Consider the following 19,176-nt stretch of genomic DNA (forward strand, 5'->3'; position numbering starts at 1 on the left):
GCTATAATACTGCTTGAATAAATGGGTGTTCGAGGTGTACAATTTATAAAGTCACTGAATGTGGTACTTATGTATGGGATCCAAAGCTAAAAGTTAGAGTGAGAAAAGAGTTATTGAAACTAAAGCTCATACTTGCCATTTCTCTCATGCATTTAATGGCTCATTTATTTTTAAGCTTTTCGACTTTTTAATCTGTGCTTACATTACAAGCAAAAGGCAAGACGTTTCAGATAAAACATTAAATAAGGGGACTTGAAATAGTAGCTTGAATTTGGTCCAAATTTATATTGTAAATCAGCATTTATATCCCATTTATTAAAAGTTGTCTGCAAACAGTGTAGTTGGCAAGAACGAATAAATGTCATGATGGATGAACAGCGGAGTGAAAGGAGAAGTTAAAAGCAAAAAGGCATCATTTTAAAAACTGGTAGTAAAATCCTATTGAGGAAAATGAAAAGGAACATAAATTCTGGCAAGTCAAATGTAAAAGTACAGGAAGACTGGCCAAGAAAAAATGAGAAGACGAAGTAACTAAAGACACAAACACTAACTGCCAAAAATATTGTTCTTATTATTTTTAAGTACTCTAGTGCAATCTCTTCCTCGTGAAAGTGCAACTTACCAAAGTAGTTTTTTACTACATAACTGCACACAAAAACAAAACAATGTAACACTTTAGTGCCCCCAAGTCCACTCAGTCCTTCTCCTTGTTTAGCCATTGCTAAGAGAAACAAGTTGTTTACTTTTATGGGAGATCATACTTCCAACTTCTTATCTCCAATGTCACCTGAAAGTGAGGTGTTTGCATGGTGCTTTTGTAGCTGATATTGCAATTTACATGCCAAACATGCAAAATGCTTATATGCTCCTTCATGCTTTGGCCACCATTCCAGAGGAGATGCTTCTATGCTGATGACACTCATTAAAAAAATAGTGTGTTTAATTTAATTAGTGACTAATTAAACTAGTGACTAATTAAATTAGTGACTCCTTGGGGCAGAATTGTATGTGTCCTAGTCTGTTTTACCCACATTATGCCAGATATTACATGTTATAGTAGTCTTGGATGATGACCCAGCAAATGTTCATTTGAAGAACTCTTTCAGTGCAGATTTGACAAAATGCAAACTAGGTACCAATGAGAGATTTCTGAAGATAGCTACAGTACTCAACGCAAGGTGAGAGGGACAAGGTGTAGAACATGCTGTCAGTGGTCTTAAAAGAGGAATGTGCAAACTACAGAGCCAAAAGCCCCATCAGAAAAATCAATCTTCTGCTGCTGGCATTCGATATAGATGATGAAAATGAAAATGTGCCAGTCTGCACTGCTTTGCAGTGTTACTGAGAAGACCCAATCATCAACCTGGGTGGTTGTTCTCTGGAACTGTGATTGAGGAAGGAAGGGGCATATGAATCTTTAGTGCATCTGGCAAGTAAATATTTCGCAACACCAACTACAACAGTACCACGCATGTGTCTGTCCTTACCTTCAGGTGACAATGTAAACAAAAAGCTGTTACAATGTACTCAGACCTGTTTGTCTGACCATTTGGCTGAATAAAAAGTAGGAATGAGTGGTCTTGAAAGTGCTAAAATTGCAACACATTTATTTTTGAATCCAGTTCTTTTATATAATTCTACATTTGTAAGTTCAAATGTCATGTAAGGTGATTTCAGTATAGTATTAGGTGACTAAAATAACTATTTCTTCTTTTTTTTACAGTGCAAACATTTGAAATCAAACAAAGTGAGCACTGTACACATTGTAGTCTGTGCTGTAATTCAACTCAATATACTGGCAAATGCAGAAAACATCCAATAATGTTTAAATAAATGGTATTCTATTATTATTTAACAGCAAAATTAATCATGAATAAATTTTTAATCGCTTGACAGCCCTGAAATACACCTTCCAACAAATAGCAACAAAGGGTCCTGTGGCACCTTATAGACTAACAGAAAAGTTTTGAGCATGAGCTTTTGTGAGCACAGACTCACTTCATCAGATGCTGGTCACAGAAACTCATACTGAAAACTCTTCTGTTCGTCTATAAGGTGCCACATGACCCTTCGTTGCTGTTACAGATCCAGACTAACACGACTACCCCTCCGATACTTCCAACAAATGGAACCCTCTCCAGTACAGAGCCACAGCAGCATAGCTGCATTGCTCCATAGGCTGTGGGTAGAACAGGCCATGACAGGCTTAGCTTCCCTCTGATATAGCCATTGCCACCAGATGCCAGGTTGTGGGTTTTTGCAGTTTGCACAGGCTGGGAGTGGGCTTCCACTGGAAGATTTTGCTTATTATTATGAGCCATGCTGGTTCTGGGGTGGCTAAGAGGTGGTATCTCCTACTCAGCTTCCTGTGTTTCCAGCTGGGTAGTGTAGGTCTTGAGAGGGGAGATGTGCAACAGTGTGTTTCCCATTCAGCAGCTGGAGCTCAGTCTTGGGCCTGCGGGAATAGCTTGGACTGACCTGGGGCCTCCTCCAGCTGCAGGCAGGGCTGCCAAGAAGTGTGGTGGGGGACAAAAGGGGCAGCATCCCCAGCACCTGGCAATTTAAAAGGGCCCAGGGCTCCCTGCCGCTAAATTGCAGCTGGAGCTTGGGTGGTATGGGCCAGGCTAAACTTCAGTCCTGCCCTACGTGCTTGAGGCTCGCCCTTTCTGGGGATCCAGAACTAGCTCCCCCCACTTTGCCCAAGGGCCTAGCATTTCTGTCAGCAGCCCTGTCCGTGCAGAGGATGCCAGGGAGAGCTTGGGGATACATCTGTGGCACAGGGACACTTGGATCTCTGCCAGGCAGGGGACAGGGACGCAGGCAGAAGGAGTCAGGTTGGGTGACTGAAGCGGGGAGTCCACCTGCTTCCCATGGATTCTCCGCACTTGTCTCACCAATGCTTGTACTGTAGGCATACCCTAATGCTCCTTTTCAACTGACGTAGGGTGGCAATGAAGGGAATGCAAAGTAAAAGCGCCATTCAGAAAAGTGTATTATTACATTTAAGCGTGTGACCAGCCCCCACACTAACTTCAATACGCACAACATTTTCTTTACTAGCACAATCCACACAACTGAACACTAAACCCAAAACCAAAGCACATCTTGCACAATTGCCTAAAAATCACTAGGGTCAGATGGATTCCTGGGGGAAGTAAGTTCCAGTGTGGCAGACAATCTCCACTGAGAACATCCCACCATCAGCCTCCAGGAGTTCCACACCTGGGAAATTCAGAAGGATGAAAGAACCATCTTATGGTTAAGGCACCGAGCTGAGACTCGCCTTACAAATGGCTTTTTGCTCACCTGAAATATCATTGCGTACTATTTAGTAGGGTATCTTACGCCTGCCAGGCTCTGCTCCAGAGACGAAAACCTGGAACAGACTGAGACCCACTGGCATGGCTGTGAGGAGAAGTTTATGTGCAATGGCTCTCTGCAGAATGCCTAGTATTTGCCAGCCATGTCAGAATCTCCTTTTAAATGAAAGTTAATTCATTTCTCTCACTGTTGTTCTCTGAAAGTTCATTTGCATTTCTCAAGTTGTCTGAAATGAAGGGACAATCTTGAGAAGTGCTGAGCACCTGTAATTCATTTTGGAGACAGCTGCAGTTGTGAGTACATTTCTCAGGATTGGGCCCAAATTTGTAAATGAAAATTGCTATTTCATTGTAAATTGTACATTATTTCAATACAGAAAAGTAATACAAAGAATTGGCAAGCACAATACGTACAGTAAGCTAGGGCTCTAGTATTATTCTCACTAGACTGGATCCAATACGGAAAGTTAAGTTTAATAATTAATATATAGCTGATGAAATTCTGCACTCACGTACAGTCATGAAAGTCCATTGTTTTTAAATCCTTATTGAGTTCAATCCATTGGGGTTGCATAGATATGTGCATTACACTCTTTTATATCTAGCAGCTCTGGAACCAGGAGGTTGCCAGATATTCAAATTTTCTGGACAATAGATAGATATACCTAGCAATGCATAATGCTGAAGAGACAGCAAGAAACAAACAAAACTGTATGCAGAGTGCTTTGTTTACCAACAACAGTAGTAAATGTATGCTGTATTTGCTGTATGTATCCGTATTTACTTTCACTATACTGTAGTTATGGAAAACATAACTAAAATTTACTTATGGTTAAAATGCCGATTATTTGAGAGTTCCAGATGATAGAATGCTGGACACGAGTTTACTGTATCTGAGAGCAGAATGTGGCTTTGGATCAGTCAAGCATTACTACAGCTTTATGAAAGCTGGCGGTTTCCATTTTACAACATGAACTTTGTGAGTTCATGTATTCTGTGTTGTGTTTTCAGAACTCAAACTCGCAGTAAAACCAGCTGAAGCTGCTGATGTAACCTTGTTCTAGGTTTACCTAGTGTTCACCGAACCATAGATCTCCCCAAGTCCACTTGAAGCTTGGATGTAGTTTGCCACAAGGGTTGTGACCTTGGCTAACTTGGGGACAAGTTTCAGCGCCACAGAAAAATATGGATCTCATCATGAAAATTTTATTTGCTAAAAGTCTACCAAGCCAGTAGTGTATTGCAATGAAACAAAAACAAATGTTGTTTATCCCTCCCCTTTTTTAGACACAAACCTGGGGCACATACTTTATACAACATGGCTGCATCTACACTAGCAAGTTCTTTTGGAAAATCCATCCCTCTTTCAAAAGAACATGCAGAGCGTCTACACGCAAAATGTGCTCTTTCAATCCAGAATCAACAGAACATGGCTTGCCTTCTGGAAGCCCTCTTCTGCCCCCGGATCAGGAAGAATGCCTCCTTTCAAGAGCTTCTTTTGAAAAGCAGCATGTGCAGATGCTCTGCAGGCCCTTTTTTCAAAAGAGCAGTCCTCAGGGCACCAGATTTTTCAACTCTTTGCCTGTTCTTTCGAAAGACCAGGAGATGAGTGGATGCTCTCTATCAAAAGAGCAGATCGATCTTTCGATCTACTTTTTTGTGTGTGGACATGACCTTTCCCAAGAAGTTTTCTTCAGAAGAGATCTTCCCGAAGAACTTCTTTCGAAATATTGCTGTAATGTAAACGTAGCCTACCAGTGCCCGTTGCTTGCCACCCTGTTGGTGTTGGACTGAACAGGGAGAGTTTTTCACATCCCAGGAATATATTAAGCATAGAAAGATGAAGGGCCAGTTAACGTCTCAACAACTGAGAAAGTAAGCTGGGGTTATGAGTTATTTAAAATTTGAGCGCACTGATGTACTGAAAACACGGGTTGGAGGTGACTCACAGACTGCCCCACTGGGACCTCAGGTACACAGCAAAAAGCCCATTAAAGCAGTGTGTGGCTGCCCCATGCTGCTTTAAGCAGCTTTCTGCTCCATGTAGCTCTCTGCTCTGGACCTAGCAAGAAAGGGAGGCTTCGGGTGCTGCCCCTACTCTCACAGCAAAAAATATTTCAGCTCCCATTGGCTGTTTTCTGGCCAATAGGAGCTCAGAGATTTTGCTGAGGGATGAAAGCTGTGCACATAGCCTTACCCTTCCCTTAGCCTGGAGCAGGAAGCCACATGGAGCAGACTTTACTGCAGCAGGGGCTGCAGCAGGCAGACAGCCTGCCTCAGAGGGCTCCTGGCTGGGAGCCACCTAGTAAGAGCCTCCTGGCCAGAGCCTGCTTCTGGCACTCCAGCCTCTTCTCTCCCAACTCCCAGCCGCAGGTCACCACAAATGCTCTGCGCCCTCCTGCCCCAGGTCACAACTCCCTCTCAGACTCTGCTCGTCCACTGCTTCCCCAGGCCAGAAGCCTCTCCTGAACCCTTACCAGCTCCCAGATTCTGCCTCCCAAGCCCCTGCCCCAGATTACAACCCCCTCCATCACCCAAACTACCTCAGACCTCCCTACTCTCTCCTGCATCCCAGTCCCCTACCCCAAGCTCCCTTCTGCACCCAACCTCCAGTCAGACCCTGCACCCTTGACTACTTACCAAAATCATGGAGTGGCTTCGTCATGATCAAAAATTATTACCCAACCCTGGTCTATGCTGTAAGCTGGGCTGGCTTGCAAACTCTCTAGATTTTGGTACATCAAACTCATATGACTCCATTATGCAGTGTTCAGAATTAAATTAGTCATCTTCACACAGCAAAACTGATGTTCTTTTACATCACTTGCAGATAGTTATTAATAAGCACTGCTAATGCTACCTGACATTTATATTGCATCTTTCATCCCAAAGGCTTTTTCTATGCTTTACAAGCTATGTACAGCCAGCCAATCACAGCCCCTTCCATGCAAAAAGATGTGGAATGGGATAAAATGCACTTACATTAAAACACAAAAGTTATGCCATAATTTCCCTCGTGAGCAGAATTAGCAGTGATACTATTTGCAAGTATGAGACTGGGGTTTAGCCCCCTATTTAAAGATTAAAAGGTCCATCTAAATGGGGGTGGGGGTCAGCTGGTAGGTCCAGCCCTCAAGTTAGTGCATGGGACATCAAAAGTGAAATCAGGAATGGGAGCTAGGTCAGAAGTTCAAAAATGAGGGAGCCAGAAGGGGACACTTAGCAGAGACCCCCGGCTGTGTTCACAGTTCCCCAAAGATGTCTAAGACATCAGTGAACACTGCCTGGGGACAGTCTGTTTGGAGATGTGATTGGATCAGGGACTGGGAACACTCCCTACAGCTTCCTTCTCCTCATGGGATGGATGGTCTTCTTTGCCAGTGCAAGAAGGTTGGTGAGGAGGTCATGTGACTTTATGGGGCCACGGATAGGGTACACATGAATTAGAAGTTGTGAGAAAATATTCAAGCAAAATCTCCTAGGTGCTGGAGGAGCTGGAATCAGGACTTCAGCCCCAGAACACAAACATTTTATTTTCCCCCATCTCTACTGTTACCTGTGCCAACCCTGCAGAATTGGCTTGGAGTCTCTCTGAATTGGCATCAATCTCTCCATGATTACTGAAAGCAGTCCTGGAGATTTTAATAAGGTATTTTAAGTTAAAGACATTACATCATGTTGGAAAAAAGGTCTCTTGCAATAGCTTCAGTCACAGTTGGCAACCCTCTATCATCTCTGAACATTGACACCCCTGGGATAGAAGATGGCCACTCTTTAACCACATATTGCAACATTATACATTAGTTTCAGGTTAGAGGTGGAGATTAATACTATTGCCAGTTGAAATTGAAGGGGAAATGTACCATAAGGTAATTTTCCAGATTGGAATTTGTTCAGAAGAGGATCAGTCAAAGTAGCACCTTTTTAGTCAGTAGGCCAAAATCTGACCTACTTGGCACCGTTTCCAAACAGAAGCCACATTTTTAATCAGGCCTCACTCTGGTCTCTGAATCACATAGGAGACATTGCCTACTGAAATTCTGAGGCCATGTTTTGAAAAGTTAGCCTTTTTATGAAGGGTAGGGTTTGCTTGAGTTTTTTTTGTTTAATCTAGCATTGCTTTATTAACAATTTAAAAAACAAAATGGCAAGAGACTTCAGCACCAATCCTGCAATGATATCTGTGCAGGTACAGCCTTAACAATCATCTCATTGCAGCAAAAAACCACGTAAGGACTACACCTTATAGTAGAATGCATTTAGTCATCAGAAGTATTTTTATGTGATCAAGGGATAAATCATCTCAGTTTAGGATGAGGTAGCAGCAGCCAGTGGATGAATCCTAAAGGCAAAGAAATCAACCCAACCTACCTTCCCATGAATATAGTTCCAGAACTGCAAAGGAGCTCTGAAGGGCCTTGCATATCACTAGCTAATGGCTTCAGTGGTGAGAGGGCTTCATACTTTCACACACAATAATCAAGAACTTCCACCAGATTTTTTTTTCCTAATCCAGAGAAAACCTTTACAAAAATATCATTGTTGTACTTTGGAACAGAAAAAAAAAGATTTTCTCTCAACACTTATTTGAAATTAGAGATGCTTTAAATTGATAGGATTTTAATGCTTGTGGAAGGCAGTATGCTAAAACCCTTAAGAGAATGAAAACCTCTATTTATCTAGAGCGAGTTTCAGCAGTATGTTTTACCACTCTGCTGCACAATATGCCTCAGGCCTGATCTGGAAGGATCACCTGAAACATTGAAACAAAGCAGCAGAAATGCAGCACTTTAAAGACTAACAAAATGATTTGTTTGGTGATGAGCTTTCCTGGGACAGACCCACTTCTTCAGATCAATTTCATTTCCAATACAGACTGACATTTATAAATACAAAGGACCAAAAAGATAAAAAATTGCAATAAATTGTCAGTTTTTATTGCAATTTTGTTCTTTTTGGTCCTCTGTACTTATAAATGTCAGTCTGTATTGGAAATGAAATTGATCTGAAGAAGTGGGTCTGTCCCAGGAAAGCTCATCACCAAACAAATCATTTTGTTAGTCTTTAAAGTGCTACATTTCTGCTACTTTGTTTTTTTGGAGTACAGACTAACAGGGCTACCTCTCTGTTACTACTGAAACATTGAGTTAGTGAGCCTATGAAATACTGGTGCTGTAAACAATCAATTCTTACTTTAAAAAAATAAAATTAATAACTAATAACCTTACTATTGTTTTTTCAAATTGAAAAAGGACAGAACTTACAAATTAACTTTCAATAATATCCTTACAGAATCAACTACTTCAGCACACCCAGCTGGGTGTTCTATGGAACAGTAAACTAGAGTAGGTGTAAGAAGTTGCTGCTAGTTTCAGTCTTCAACCAGTGAAGTGCACCAATGACAGTGGCTGAACCAGTAAGTAGAAAAGGAGGGGCCATTTCAATACCTCTTTTTAGTCACCTTTTGTTCCCGTGTAGTCATGGGGCTAAGGAGCAATGATGTCCGGGTTACATGAAAAAATTAACATGATTAAACAAGACCTAACCTTACATGCTGATTATGCTTAGGTTCTTATATGAGCCCTATCCTGTTTGTGTCTGAGTGCCTCCCAAGTAAGAAAATATGTGGATGAGTAGTTTAAGTTTACTGCAGGATCAAAATGTGTATTCATGTGCAAAAACATGCATTCATGTGTGTCTATAGAATAAGTTAGAACTAACCATTACTGTACACGTGCTCAAACACAAAACTCTTCTGTTTATCTGTATGGACAGCATACATACAACACACCCTCAGTATTTGTCATTATTTAGAGATGAGAGAAGAAATCACAAAGAGCCCAGAGAATATTATATTCTAATGATTTCCTACTGTTTTATCTTCATACTAAATTTGTACATGGGGTAATTTCAGCTGAAGCCAGTACTTCTCAATTAATAATGAAGGGAGCGGAGGTTATTAGATAGCTTAATGGAGGATGTGCAGTATGTCTCCATAGATTGTGTTGAGTTTGCAAATAGATAGAAGTAAAGCACATGAACCTGTGCTGAAAGTCTCCCCCGCCCCACCCCTTCATTGACCCAGGTACAGTGTACAAACAGCTTGCAGGACACTTACTACTACTGCCCCTATTGGGATAACCAAGGGAGTCAGTGGGAGCAGCCCATCCACAACTAAAAGGTCCCCCTTAAAAGGGGGAATCTATTAAAATAGCATGGTTCCCAAATGAATACGGGGCACAACTAAAGAAAGAACAGGAATGGGTGTTGGGGTCAAAGGGCTAAAACAAGGGAGCCGGTTGGGGATACTGAGCAGAGAGCCCTGGACAATGCCCACTGCTCCTTGAAAGTGTCGAGGCAGCCAGCGGACGCTGCCTAGAGGAACTCTGCTCAGATTTGTGAGCGGATGGTGGAACAGAAGTAGGCCCCACAGTCGCATTCCCCCTCCCCTTGGCCAGCCTCCTCTCCCTGGTCTTATAGATGGCCACCTTGGCCATGGCCAGGAGGAGGCTGATGAGGAGGTCCTACAACTTTGTGAGGCCGTGGATGGGGTGTGCCAGGATCAGACGGTGCGGGGAGAAGTGCAGCCAAAACCTCAGCAGGAGGTTCTGGAGGAGCTGCAAGAGGGACTTATTACTACTGCCAGGGAGGCTTTTAAAAATTTCCTACATGCTGTAGGAAGTAGCCAAGCTAGACCACTGATTTATTTGTGTAGGATGAACTGACAAGCTCTACTTAAAGAGGTAAGAGCCCAGTGAGGTAGCTGATTCCCCTCTCATGCCCAGAACCTATCCTTTGCTAACGTAATTGAACCTATTTTTGACTTTCATAAACATATGGGATACATGATTGAATAGGGACAGAGAGACAGTCATGTTAGTCTGTATTCCATCAAAACAAACCAGCTGTCCTGTAGCACTTTAGAGAATAACAAAAAGATTTATTAGGTGACGAGCTTTCGTGGGACAGACCCACTTCTTCAGATCACAGCCATACCAGAATAGACTCGATGAGGCTATGATCTGAAGAAATGGGTCTGCCCCACGAAAGCTCATCACCTAATGAATTGCTACAGGACTGCTGGTTTGTTTTTTATTTTGCATACATGCAGCAGAGGTGATGAGGAGTAATACATTCCACACGGCAAAGTTATGAGATCTGTAGGCAACGTGACTTCAAAACCAGGAAAAGGCAAACAAACTCTGCTCCTTAGATTTGAGATTAAAGCCGTCCACCCTACCCAACTTCTGAGCGTCCCAGCTCACTAGGGCATGCTGAGAGCGCAGCTGGCGGGTAGGCGGCACAGGCACTCTGCGGAGGCTGCTTTGGAGCCCCCTGGGGAAAGCGTTCGGCAGTGAAGTTTCTGCCCACAGATTCCCGCCTCCCCGGGGGTTTCCTTGTGAGATTAACCAAACCTCTTTCCTCTGCCTTTGGGGACTCCTCGCGAGAGGAAATTTCCAAGCACCCCTCGCTGGGAAGGCGCTGAGCAGCGGGATTTACCTTGGTGAGCTGGGCGATCTTCTTGCACATTTGCAGGTGGAGTTCCTGGTTGCATTCCTCCCTCGAGCAGCTGTGAGCGGCTTCAGCCTCATTGCAAGTTCCGGGCTGATGGATCTTGTTTATGCCAGAGGCCATCAGACGCGAACTGTTTTAATCTCGCTAAACCCAGGGTGTGTGTGTGTGTGTGCGCGTGTGTGTTTGCTGCGAGTGCTGCAATTCGGACGCCCCCTTTCCCCGTGTATTAAGCACACACAACCCAGTAGCACTGGAGGAACTTCAGCCCCTAACCAGAACAGCCAGAGCTGCTGCCCCTCTGGTTTCTGTTCAGATGCCCGATCCTTCAGCAAACACCCAGCGAGGAGGCAGGCAGCATGTGCTCCTCCTGCTCACGATTTTTTTCTTCTTTCTTTCTCTCCTAATGGTTGAGCTTCCGCCACGAGAAGATGCCACTGGCTGGATGCTACCGATTCCCCAGAGGAGAGGCTGAGGCAGCCAGCAGCACAGACATTGCTCGAGATACAGCGGCGGTCTGCACCATATTAAATCGCACCACTTTCTTGGGGCTGCCCGCGGCTGGCAGGGGGCGTGGGCGGGTGCCTTTGGCGCCTTACTGGAAGCTCTGTGGCTTTATTGCTCATCGCCCTAGTGCGGCGGCAAAGTACTTGAAGAATCTTGTCAGTTTCAGTCTGCTCCTCCACTCCCACGTGGGATGGAGTAACCCCTGGCAGCCAGGGAGCATTGGGACGAGAGTTAAGCAAGTTTAGGGGGAAAAAACTCAAGCAGTGGCTCCCCTGCTCATAGAATTGATCCGTTTGGGTGCATCAAGTGCAGGAAACTCTCCACACGCAGGAAAAGTTGCAGGGGAGGCACAAGTGATTAGGTTCCAAGTGCCTTTTACTGCGGCCAGGCCTCCCCTGCAGCGTACTTAAGCTTCTGGGTCCACAAGAGACCCAGAAAAGGCAGGGGAAAGGGGCTATGAAAGGAAGACAAAGCCTCAAAAAAGGTTAACTCGGCTAGGAAGGGGACAAGATTGAGAAGGGGCTGGGGAGAGGAGGAAAGGACTGTGTGAAGATGAGGGTAGGATGACCATCTGTCCCATTTTAAGGGTCTGTAGCTTATTTCAGCTCCTTGGTGGGCATCCCAACTCTTTTATTAAAATGGGCAGATTGTCCCATATGTTGATCTGGTGTGGGGACTCTTTTACACAGCAGGCAGCCAGAGCCCTCCCACACACACCTTCTGCCCTGGCTCCTGCAGCTCCCCTTCACCTTATCAGTTCTCACACCATCAGCCCAGACTGTGGAGGACAGCAAGATGAGGGCAAGCAGGGACTTCTGAAGAGCAATACCGCTTCATTGTAAAGATACATATTTTAACGTTTTGCCTGTTTTTCTTATAATAATGCAGTCTGTCCTTTCAATGGGCGCTCAGTCAACTTAATGTTATTATGAACATTTGTACTGCAGAGTTCTGGTTGATTGCCAGTGAACTCACTTAAATCCAAGCAATTTTACCAGGTGTCCTGTATTTGGCAAATGGAAATACAGTCCTCTTAGGTGAGGGGATGCTAAGAATGCAAAAGGAAGTGTTTTTTTTTAAAGGAGGTGTGGAGAGGGAAGGGAGAAGAAAAGCAAGAGAGAAGGGTGAAAAGGCAAACAGGGAGAGACTCCAGACTTTGCAGTGTGCTTTCAACCACAGCCAGTGCAAAAGATTCCAAGAGTGGAGGCAGCAGGCCCATGGTCAGGGACTCATCCTCTCCCAAATGGCTGTGTCTGCCAGCAGGGGACACTGTGCTGCTCCTTGCCTGTGTAAGAGTGTCAACTGCTTCCCCCCGGGGAAAGGATACAAGGGACTGCAGTTAGTGGGCGGTGGGGAAGGGGAGACCTCACCTAAGGGGTGGACGGTGAATAAAGAGCAGGGGGAAAGTCAGCCCCAGTTAAGTGGAAATGCAGGGAGAAGACAGAGGTCACCTGGAAGCAAAGGAGGATAACCCAGGGTGAAGGAAAATCACACTAACTCCTGAGGCTGGAGACAGAATGGGAAGCCAAAACCTCAAAGAGCTGGGACCCTAATGGAGGGGGTGAGGGAGGCCTCTGGGCTGTTGAAAGGAGAAAAAAGCTATAAGAGGAAGGCTGAGTGAAACTGACCTCATTGTGGGAGCAGGAGACAAGAAGAAAAAAAATTGGAAAAATTATTTTTATTGGGAGATACAGAGAAGGAGGAAAGTTAAGAAACAAAGTTAATCGCAGAGGCTGTGGCCACAGTAGCCCCTCCTTTCAGAGGAGCTATAGTAATGTGGCACTTTGGAATATGCTAATAAGGTGTTGCCAGAAACATGGAGCCCCTCATTAGCATAATACCAGCCACACACACGTCGAAACTGCCGGTTTCAAAATGCACACCACCTGTATAACCAGGGGCCTTTCAGAACGGCTCCTGATTTCAAAAAGCCCTTCTTCCCATCTGGTTTGGGGAAAAGGGGCTTTCAAAATCAGGTGGCTGTTTTGAAAGGCCCCCCGCTACACAGGCGGCATGCATTTCGAAACCAGCAGTTTCAAAGTGTGTGTGGCCCCATTATGCTTATGAGGTGCTGCGTATTCATGGCAGCACCTTATTAGCATATTCCAAAGTGCCACATTAACATAGCCCCTCCAAAAGGAGGGATTAGGGTGGCCACAGCCAGACAGTATAAAAAATAGAGACAGATGGAAAGAGAGGCTAGTGGAGGGGGGGAACCCTCTATTTTATGGGAAGTGTAGTGCCAAAATGTTACATATATACACACATTGAGAGTTTGATTTATATATTGTGTGGCTACATACATCATGGACTTAATGGCTTACAAGGACCGGATGTTAGGAGACCTGTTCATAGATTGGGGATGAGCACAGGAACTCACTGTCCCCACATACTTGACAGGGAAAAAATTGCTGTGATTTTATATTTGCTAATAGTTCAAAGCTTAAAATATCTATATATGTTTTACAAGTGGAGCTGTGCAAAATCTTTGAATTGAAACTTTTTGTGACAGAATGAAGATTTGGATCAACTAAAACATTTAGGCTCTGTCTACACAACAGGGCTTTTCCCCTGAAACTGGGGTTTTGTGAGAAAAACCCATGGAGTGTCTACACACAAAATGTGCTTTGTCGACAGACAGTTGACAAAACCTGGCACATCCACCAGCAGTGTTGTGCCTCTCCGCATTCTGGAATAATGCTTTTTTTTGACAGCTTCCTGTCAACAAAAAAGCTGTGTAGATGCTCTGGGGGCCCTTTTGTCAAGAGACAGGGCTTCTGGTTCCCCAGGCAACCCTGTTTGCTGAGCTTCCGGTTGGCCTTTCCATTGAGAGAGCAGCTGGCCAGTCTGGCTGCTCTCTGTCAAGAGAGCAGATTGCTCTTTCGATTCTTTCGATTCACTTCTGTGTGTGGACATGGTCTATCAACAGAGGTTTTGCCAGAAGATCTCTTCCAGCAGTAACTATTTCCAGCACAAAATTATCGCCAGATCTGAAGAAGTGGGTCTGCCCAACAAGAGTTCATCACCTCATAAATTATTTTGCTAGTCTTTAATGTGTTACATGGCAGCTTTTTTAGTCTGTTCACAGATCGTTGTAGTGTAGATGTAGCCGTAATGAATTCATGCTGAATTCACCGAATACTTTCAATTAAAAAGAACCTAAAAAAGGAAACAAAAGTAACATTGTTTCTTTTTCAAAATACATTTTGACTTAATAAAATCAGAACAACTTTTCATTTCAAAACCATCTTGAATTTTATTTAAAAAATTAAAATTTGTGAAAGTTTGAAATAAAAATGTTGCATTCAATCCAAAACCATGAAGTTCATTTTTTTTCACCGCTCAATTTGCTGAAAGTTTCAGAAAGTTTTGCTTTTGGATCAAACCTCAGTTTTTAAAATTGTGTTGTGGAGTTACCCATGAACTGATGATGATGACAATTAATAACTCCATTTGTTACACAGCTTTGGTTATGGGTCAAATGGCCAGGACTCGAGGGCTTTTTGACCTTATGCCTTATTGTTTTATCAAACCTTAAATTTGTCACTAGTAGGTTATTTTTGGTCTGATTCCAAATAAATATTATGTATACTTTCTTGCTGTACATGCAGTTTTGTTCTGAGATGTTTTGATCTTTTTTTAAAGTACTTAAATTACAGGAGGTAAGTAAATAGTCTTCTGTTAAGCAGAACCCCACATTTTTTTTCTTATTCGTCTGGGAATTATTTTAAGTATCAGGAAAGGACAAAGCAGAGATGTCTATTGCAAAATAAATACATAAAATAAATTAAAAGGTGGGCTTAAACTATCATGATTTAAATATGTTCTAACATGGCTCAATCTGGTTTGTAAAGACAGGGCCTAAAAGTATTACAACAGGGTTCAAAAACTGTTTCCTAGACTAGGATACATCTGCAGCTGGGCTGAAACATAGTTGTTGACTCCTATAAACAGCTTAGGCAGAAAACATCTCTTTCATACAGAAATATTTCTTACATAAGGAAAGTTCTCGGTATATCTATTTTTAACAAATTCTAAATAACAGAATAAGGCCATGAGTATTTTTACACAGCCCTGAAGCTCCACTGAGCTTAGTTGTACTACCAGGATGTGTAAAGTTACACACACAACGTGTAAATGTTTGTAGGATCAGAGTTTAAATTTGATATAGTGTGTGAGCAAATAAACCTCCCCCCACTTTGAGTTAGTATGTTATACTTATGCAGATGAATTTTTTCTACAAATTTATTTTATTAAAAAAATTCAATCAACTAAACAAAGTTCAACATTTATTCACTTAAAAAACAGTATTCTGTTTCTTAAAATTATGCATACTGATGTTGGTTGTTGCAAACAGCCTAACCTTCAACATGTTAGAAAAATGTGTTATAGCCTAGAAAATCATGGCTCAAGTTTCTAACTGGAGAAATGTTAACCCATCCCTTATGTTAGAGGTGATCCTCCTTTTGCTTCAGGAGTGTAGGCCTGAGTCCATATTGTGTAATCAGGCATTTAGTTCAAATACAAAGCTGGTGTTCTTGTTACACTTACATACATATACAGTATAACTTTAACGGTAACTAAGATTGCTAGCCCTTCAGGATTGTCCTGGAGCCTCCAGGAATGAAAGATTAATCTTTAATTACAGATCATGTCATCTGATGAAACTTTCAGGAATTCAACCAATCAAAACTGGCAACCTTAAACAGAACATATTGTGTTTTTTGTATGTAAACTCTGATCCAAATTTCACTGAAATCAGTAGGAGTCCTTCCATTGACTTATGAATTTTGGATTGGGTCCATGAATCTTGGTTACTTTTAAGGAAGAGTGCATCAAGATACTGTATGTCCCTCCCTTCAAAATGTGTTTTTAATTTTTTTTCTCCTTCTATAAAAAGAAAAATGAAGAGCTCAGAACAAAATGGAGAATAAGTAAAAGTACCAAGTCCTTTCTTATCTGGAGCTCTTGTACAATGATAACATAGCAGTGACAAGCATAATAGCACTTTGTCATGTTTCCCATTTATTTTATGTGAGTGACTCCAAGGTCAGAAACACTCGTACGTAACTAGTGAGTTAACAGCAACACATCTTTAAAAGATGCCCTAAATCAATACTATCTGGATTGGCAAAAATTGGTTAAATTAGTTTAAGAAACCTGCCATCTTCAACTAGCCAGTTTTTGTGGTTCTGGCTAAAAGCTTCATGAAGGATTGAAATTATGTTTATTCAGGCTTTTAAAAAATGTATATCACATTCAAAGTCGTTCATATTATTCAAACAGACCTCAATATAATTTAACTAATGGTTTGACCCATAAGCCTCAAACCCTCCTGCCTGACCTGTCACATTAGCTCAACTGAGATATAAATCCAGAAAGCCACCTTTGTTCTAAAAAACACACAGACCAGGATCATCTTCTCTTATATGTTCTAAGAAAAACTGCTTATGAAAAACATGAATGCTTTACACACCTAATTCAACAATTAGGAAGAAAGCACATTCTCTCAGTAACACTTACATTAATGTGTTTATGGTCTTGTATAATTTATATACTTTGAAACATTTTAAGTGCTTTTAAGACAGCTTTAAATACAAGTTCTTTCATCAGTTGCTGTGGGTGCCAATCCCATTAAAGGGAGTGGAACTTGTGCTGGTGTATCTGCAGGAAAAGTTGGATAAAAAACCTAGACAATATTATTTTACAGTTTTTAGTCCAATGTTGTGGAAAACCTGAAGAGCAGTTAGGCCAGTCACTTTTGTTCTTGAAATGCTTTACATTATCTTAATTAAATTATCATTAAAATGGACTGCAGACTTCTCAGATCAGGGACCATATTCTTCTCCTCTATCCCTGTTGAGATCTTAGCATTCTACTGCAATCCAAGTAAGCAGTCGTCTTCATATATGATCTTTAGTTAAATCCTCCAAAATATCTTTTCTGAGAATAAAAAAAAATTCAGAGCCTAATATTCCCATCCTACAGGAAGGCCTTCACGGGGAGAAACGTGATCTGAAAGCTCTATGAAACTAAGTAAAGTTACCAACTTGGAGCATTTCTCTTGGTAGGAGACATCTGGACCTGGCAGTAGGGGACAGGTGCTGTAGTCTCCAAATTCTGGAGATCCAGCATAGCTGAGGGGAAAGAGGATCTGAAGAGAGGTATACCAAAATATCAATAGCTGGCTTTGCTGCATGTGTCTCTAACCCATTCCTCTGGGGAGCATGACTTCACTTCACCTGTGCCCTAACCTCTGCTTCCCCCTACTGATATAGCTTTCAAGCTTTGTGAATCTCCACATGTGAAGTTTCATGCAAGTGATCTAATTAGCTAATTTACATATTGCCATAAACCATAAATTTTCCTTAAAATTGTGTGTGATTCAGTTTCAGTGAAAGTTGCCAGTTAAACAGATTTACTAGAGCTGCTGATCTATAGGGTAATGGTACAACAAACTTGCCATACAGTCCTGCCAGCATATACCCAATTCACTAGGGGTAACAAAGCTAGTTCTCTGTCTCCAGTCTATAATATTCTTGGCTTCAGTGTTGAATCTGCCACCTGTAAGCTAGAACTGAGACCCCCAAACTAATCTCATATACAGCCCACTAAACAGCTGTTAGATGAGATAGGAACAACTTCACACCTCTCTGAATTTTGCCCACTAGATACACCCTGATTGATATACCCAGGTCTTCAGTAAATGCTAATAGAAGAGAGGACATTATAGGCACAGTTGGTGACAAGTTCTATTAATATAGTTGCCTGACATTTCCCATTGTAACTGTTTTCTGCTTTTTATAACTGTCAAACTTTAGCTATTTGGGCTGGAATTTTCCTCAGTCTTGACATTTTTTTTAAGTTTCAAATCAAAATGATAGGAGGTTTCTAAGACCGAGGTTTCTAAGACCAAGGTTAGAGGGAAACACATTTTTTGTTTCACACTAAACAAATTCTAAGTCTTTCATTGAGATGCTCTAATTCCCTCATGCTCTGGAGTAGAGACTTGAAACAGGGCCAGTCATGCCTTGTGCTAGGGATGTGCCCTTGGCTGTTCCTGTAGCAATCTGCCCAAATTTGGGCAAGTGTCAGGCCTCTGAAAAATCTAAGATGCATCCATTATAAATTTACTTTTTTATATCCTTTACTAAACAAATTATGTCATTGCCAATTATTGATCTTAGCTAAGATCAGACGAAACACCTTCTGAGACAGCCAATTATTTACTATCCCTGGTGCCCAATTAATCATGTTTTATTTCTATTAATTCACCCCAAATCTTAAATAAGGTAACACCGGTATTTCAAAGGGTCACAACAAGATTAATACAACTCTTTCTCCTGATCTCATTCTTCTTGGTCACATGTGTTGGGCTAGTCTTCATGCTAATGTTCTCATTTTATTTAAACCCATATTTCACTGAAATCTAATGTGGACTTCTAGACCCTCACAGCTTGAATGTGAGACAGGACTGATATGTCATGCCTCAATAATGAGCACGTTAGAGCCCAGGGCTTTCCTAGCAATTATAGCAATGGGGTACTCTGGACCATGGTGAAGCTAGGCACTGGAAATGAGAGCAGGAAGCCTGTCTTCACTGTGCTCTTAGGCTGCCTCTACACGAGAGGGTTTTGTTGAGAAAACTCATGGAGTGTCTACACACAAAAAGAGTTTTGTCGACAGTCAGTTGACAAAACTTGGCGCTTCCACCAACAGCGTTCTGCCTCTCCAGGATGAGGAAGAGCACCTTTGTTGACAGTTTCTGTCAACAAAAGAGCCGCATAGATGCTATGGGGTGGGGGTGGGGGGGCCTTGTTGACAGTCAGGACTTCCA

The 19,176-nt window shown here is 42.3% G+C and overlaps 1 protein-coding gene across 1 annotated transcript in view; it reads right to left on the reverse strand.

The window, feature by feature from the left end:
- FAM184B (family with sequence similarity 184 member B) overlaps positions 1-10,955 on the reverse strand; it is a 67,491-nt gene extending 56,536 nt beyond the window's left edge. The window contains exon 1 of the mRNA XM_074992538.1: positions 10,821-10,955. Within this exon, the coding sequence (XP_074848639.1) occupies positions 10,821-10,955 (135 nt within the window). The remainder of the gene's footprint in view (positions 1-10,820) is intronic.
- Positions 10,956-19,176: the final 8,221 nt, after the last annotated feature.

Source organism: Carettochelys insculpta, chromosome 4, assembly GCF_033958435.1.
Source record: "Carettochelys insculpta isolate YL-2023 chromosome 4, ASM3395843v1, whole genome shotgun sequence".
Taxonomy (NCBI): domain Eukaryota; kingdom Metazoa; phylum Chordata; order Testudines; family Carettochelyidae; genus Carettochelys; species Carettochelys insculpta.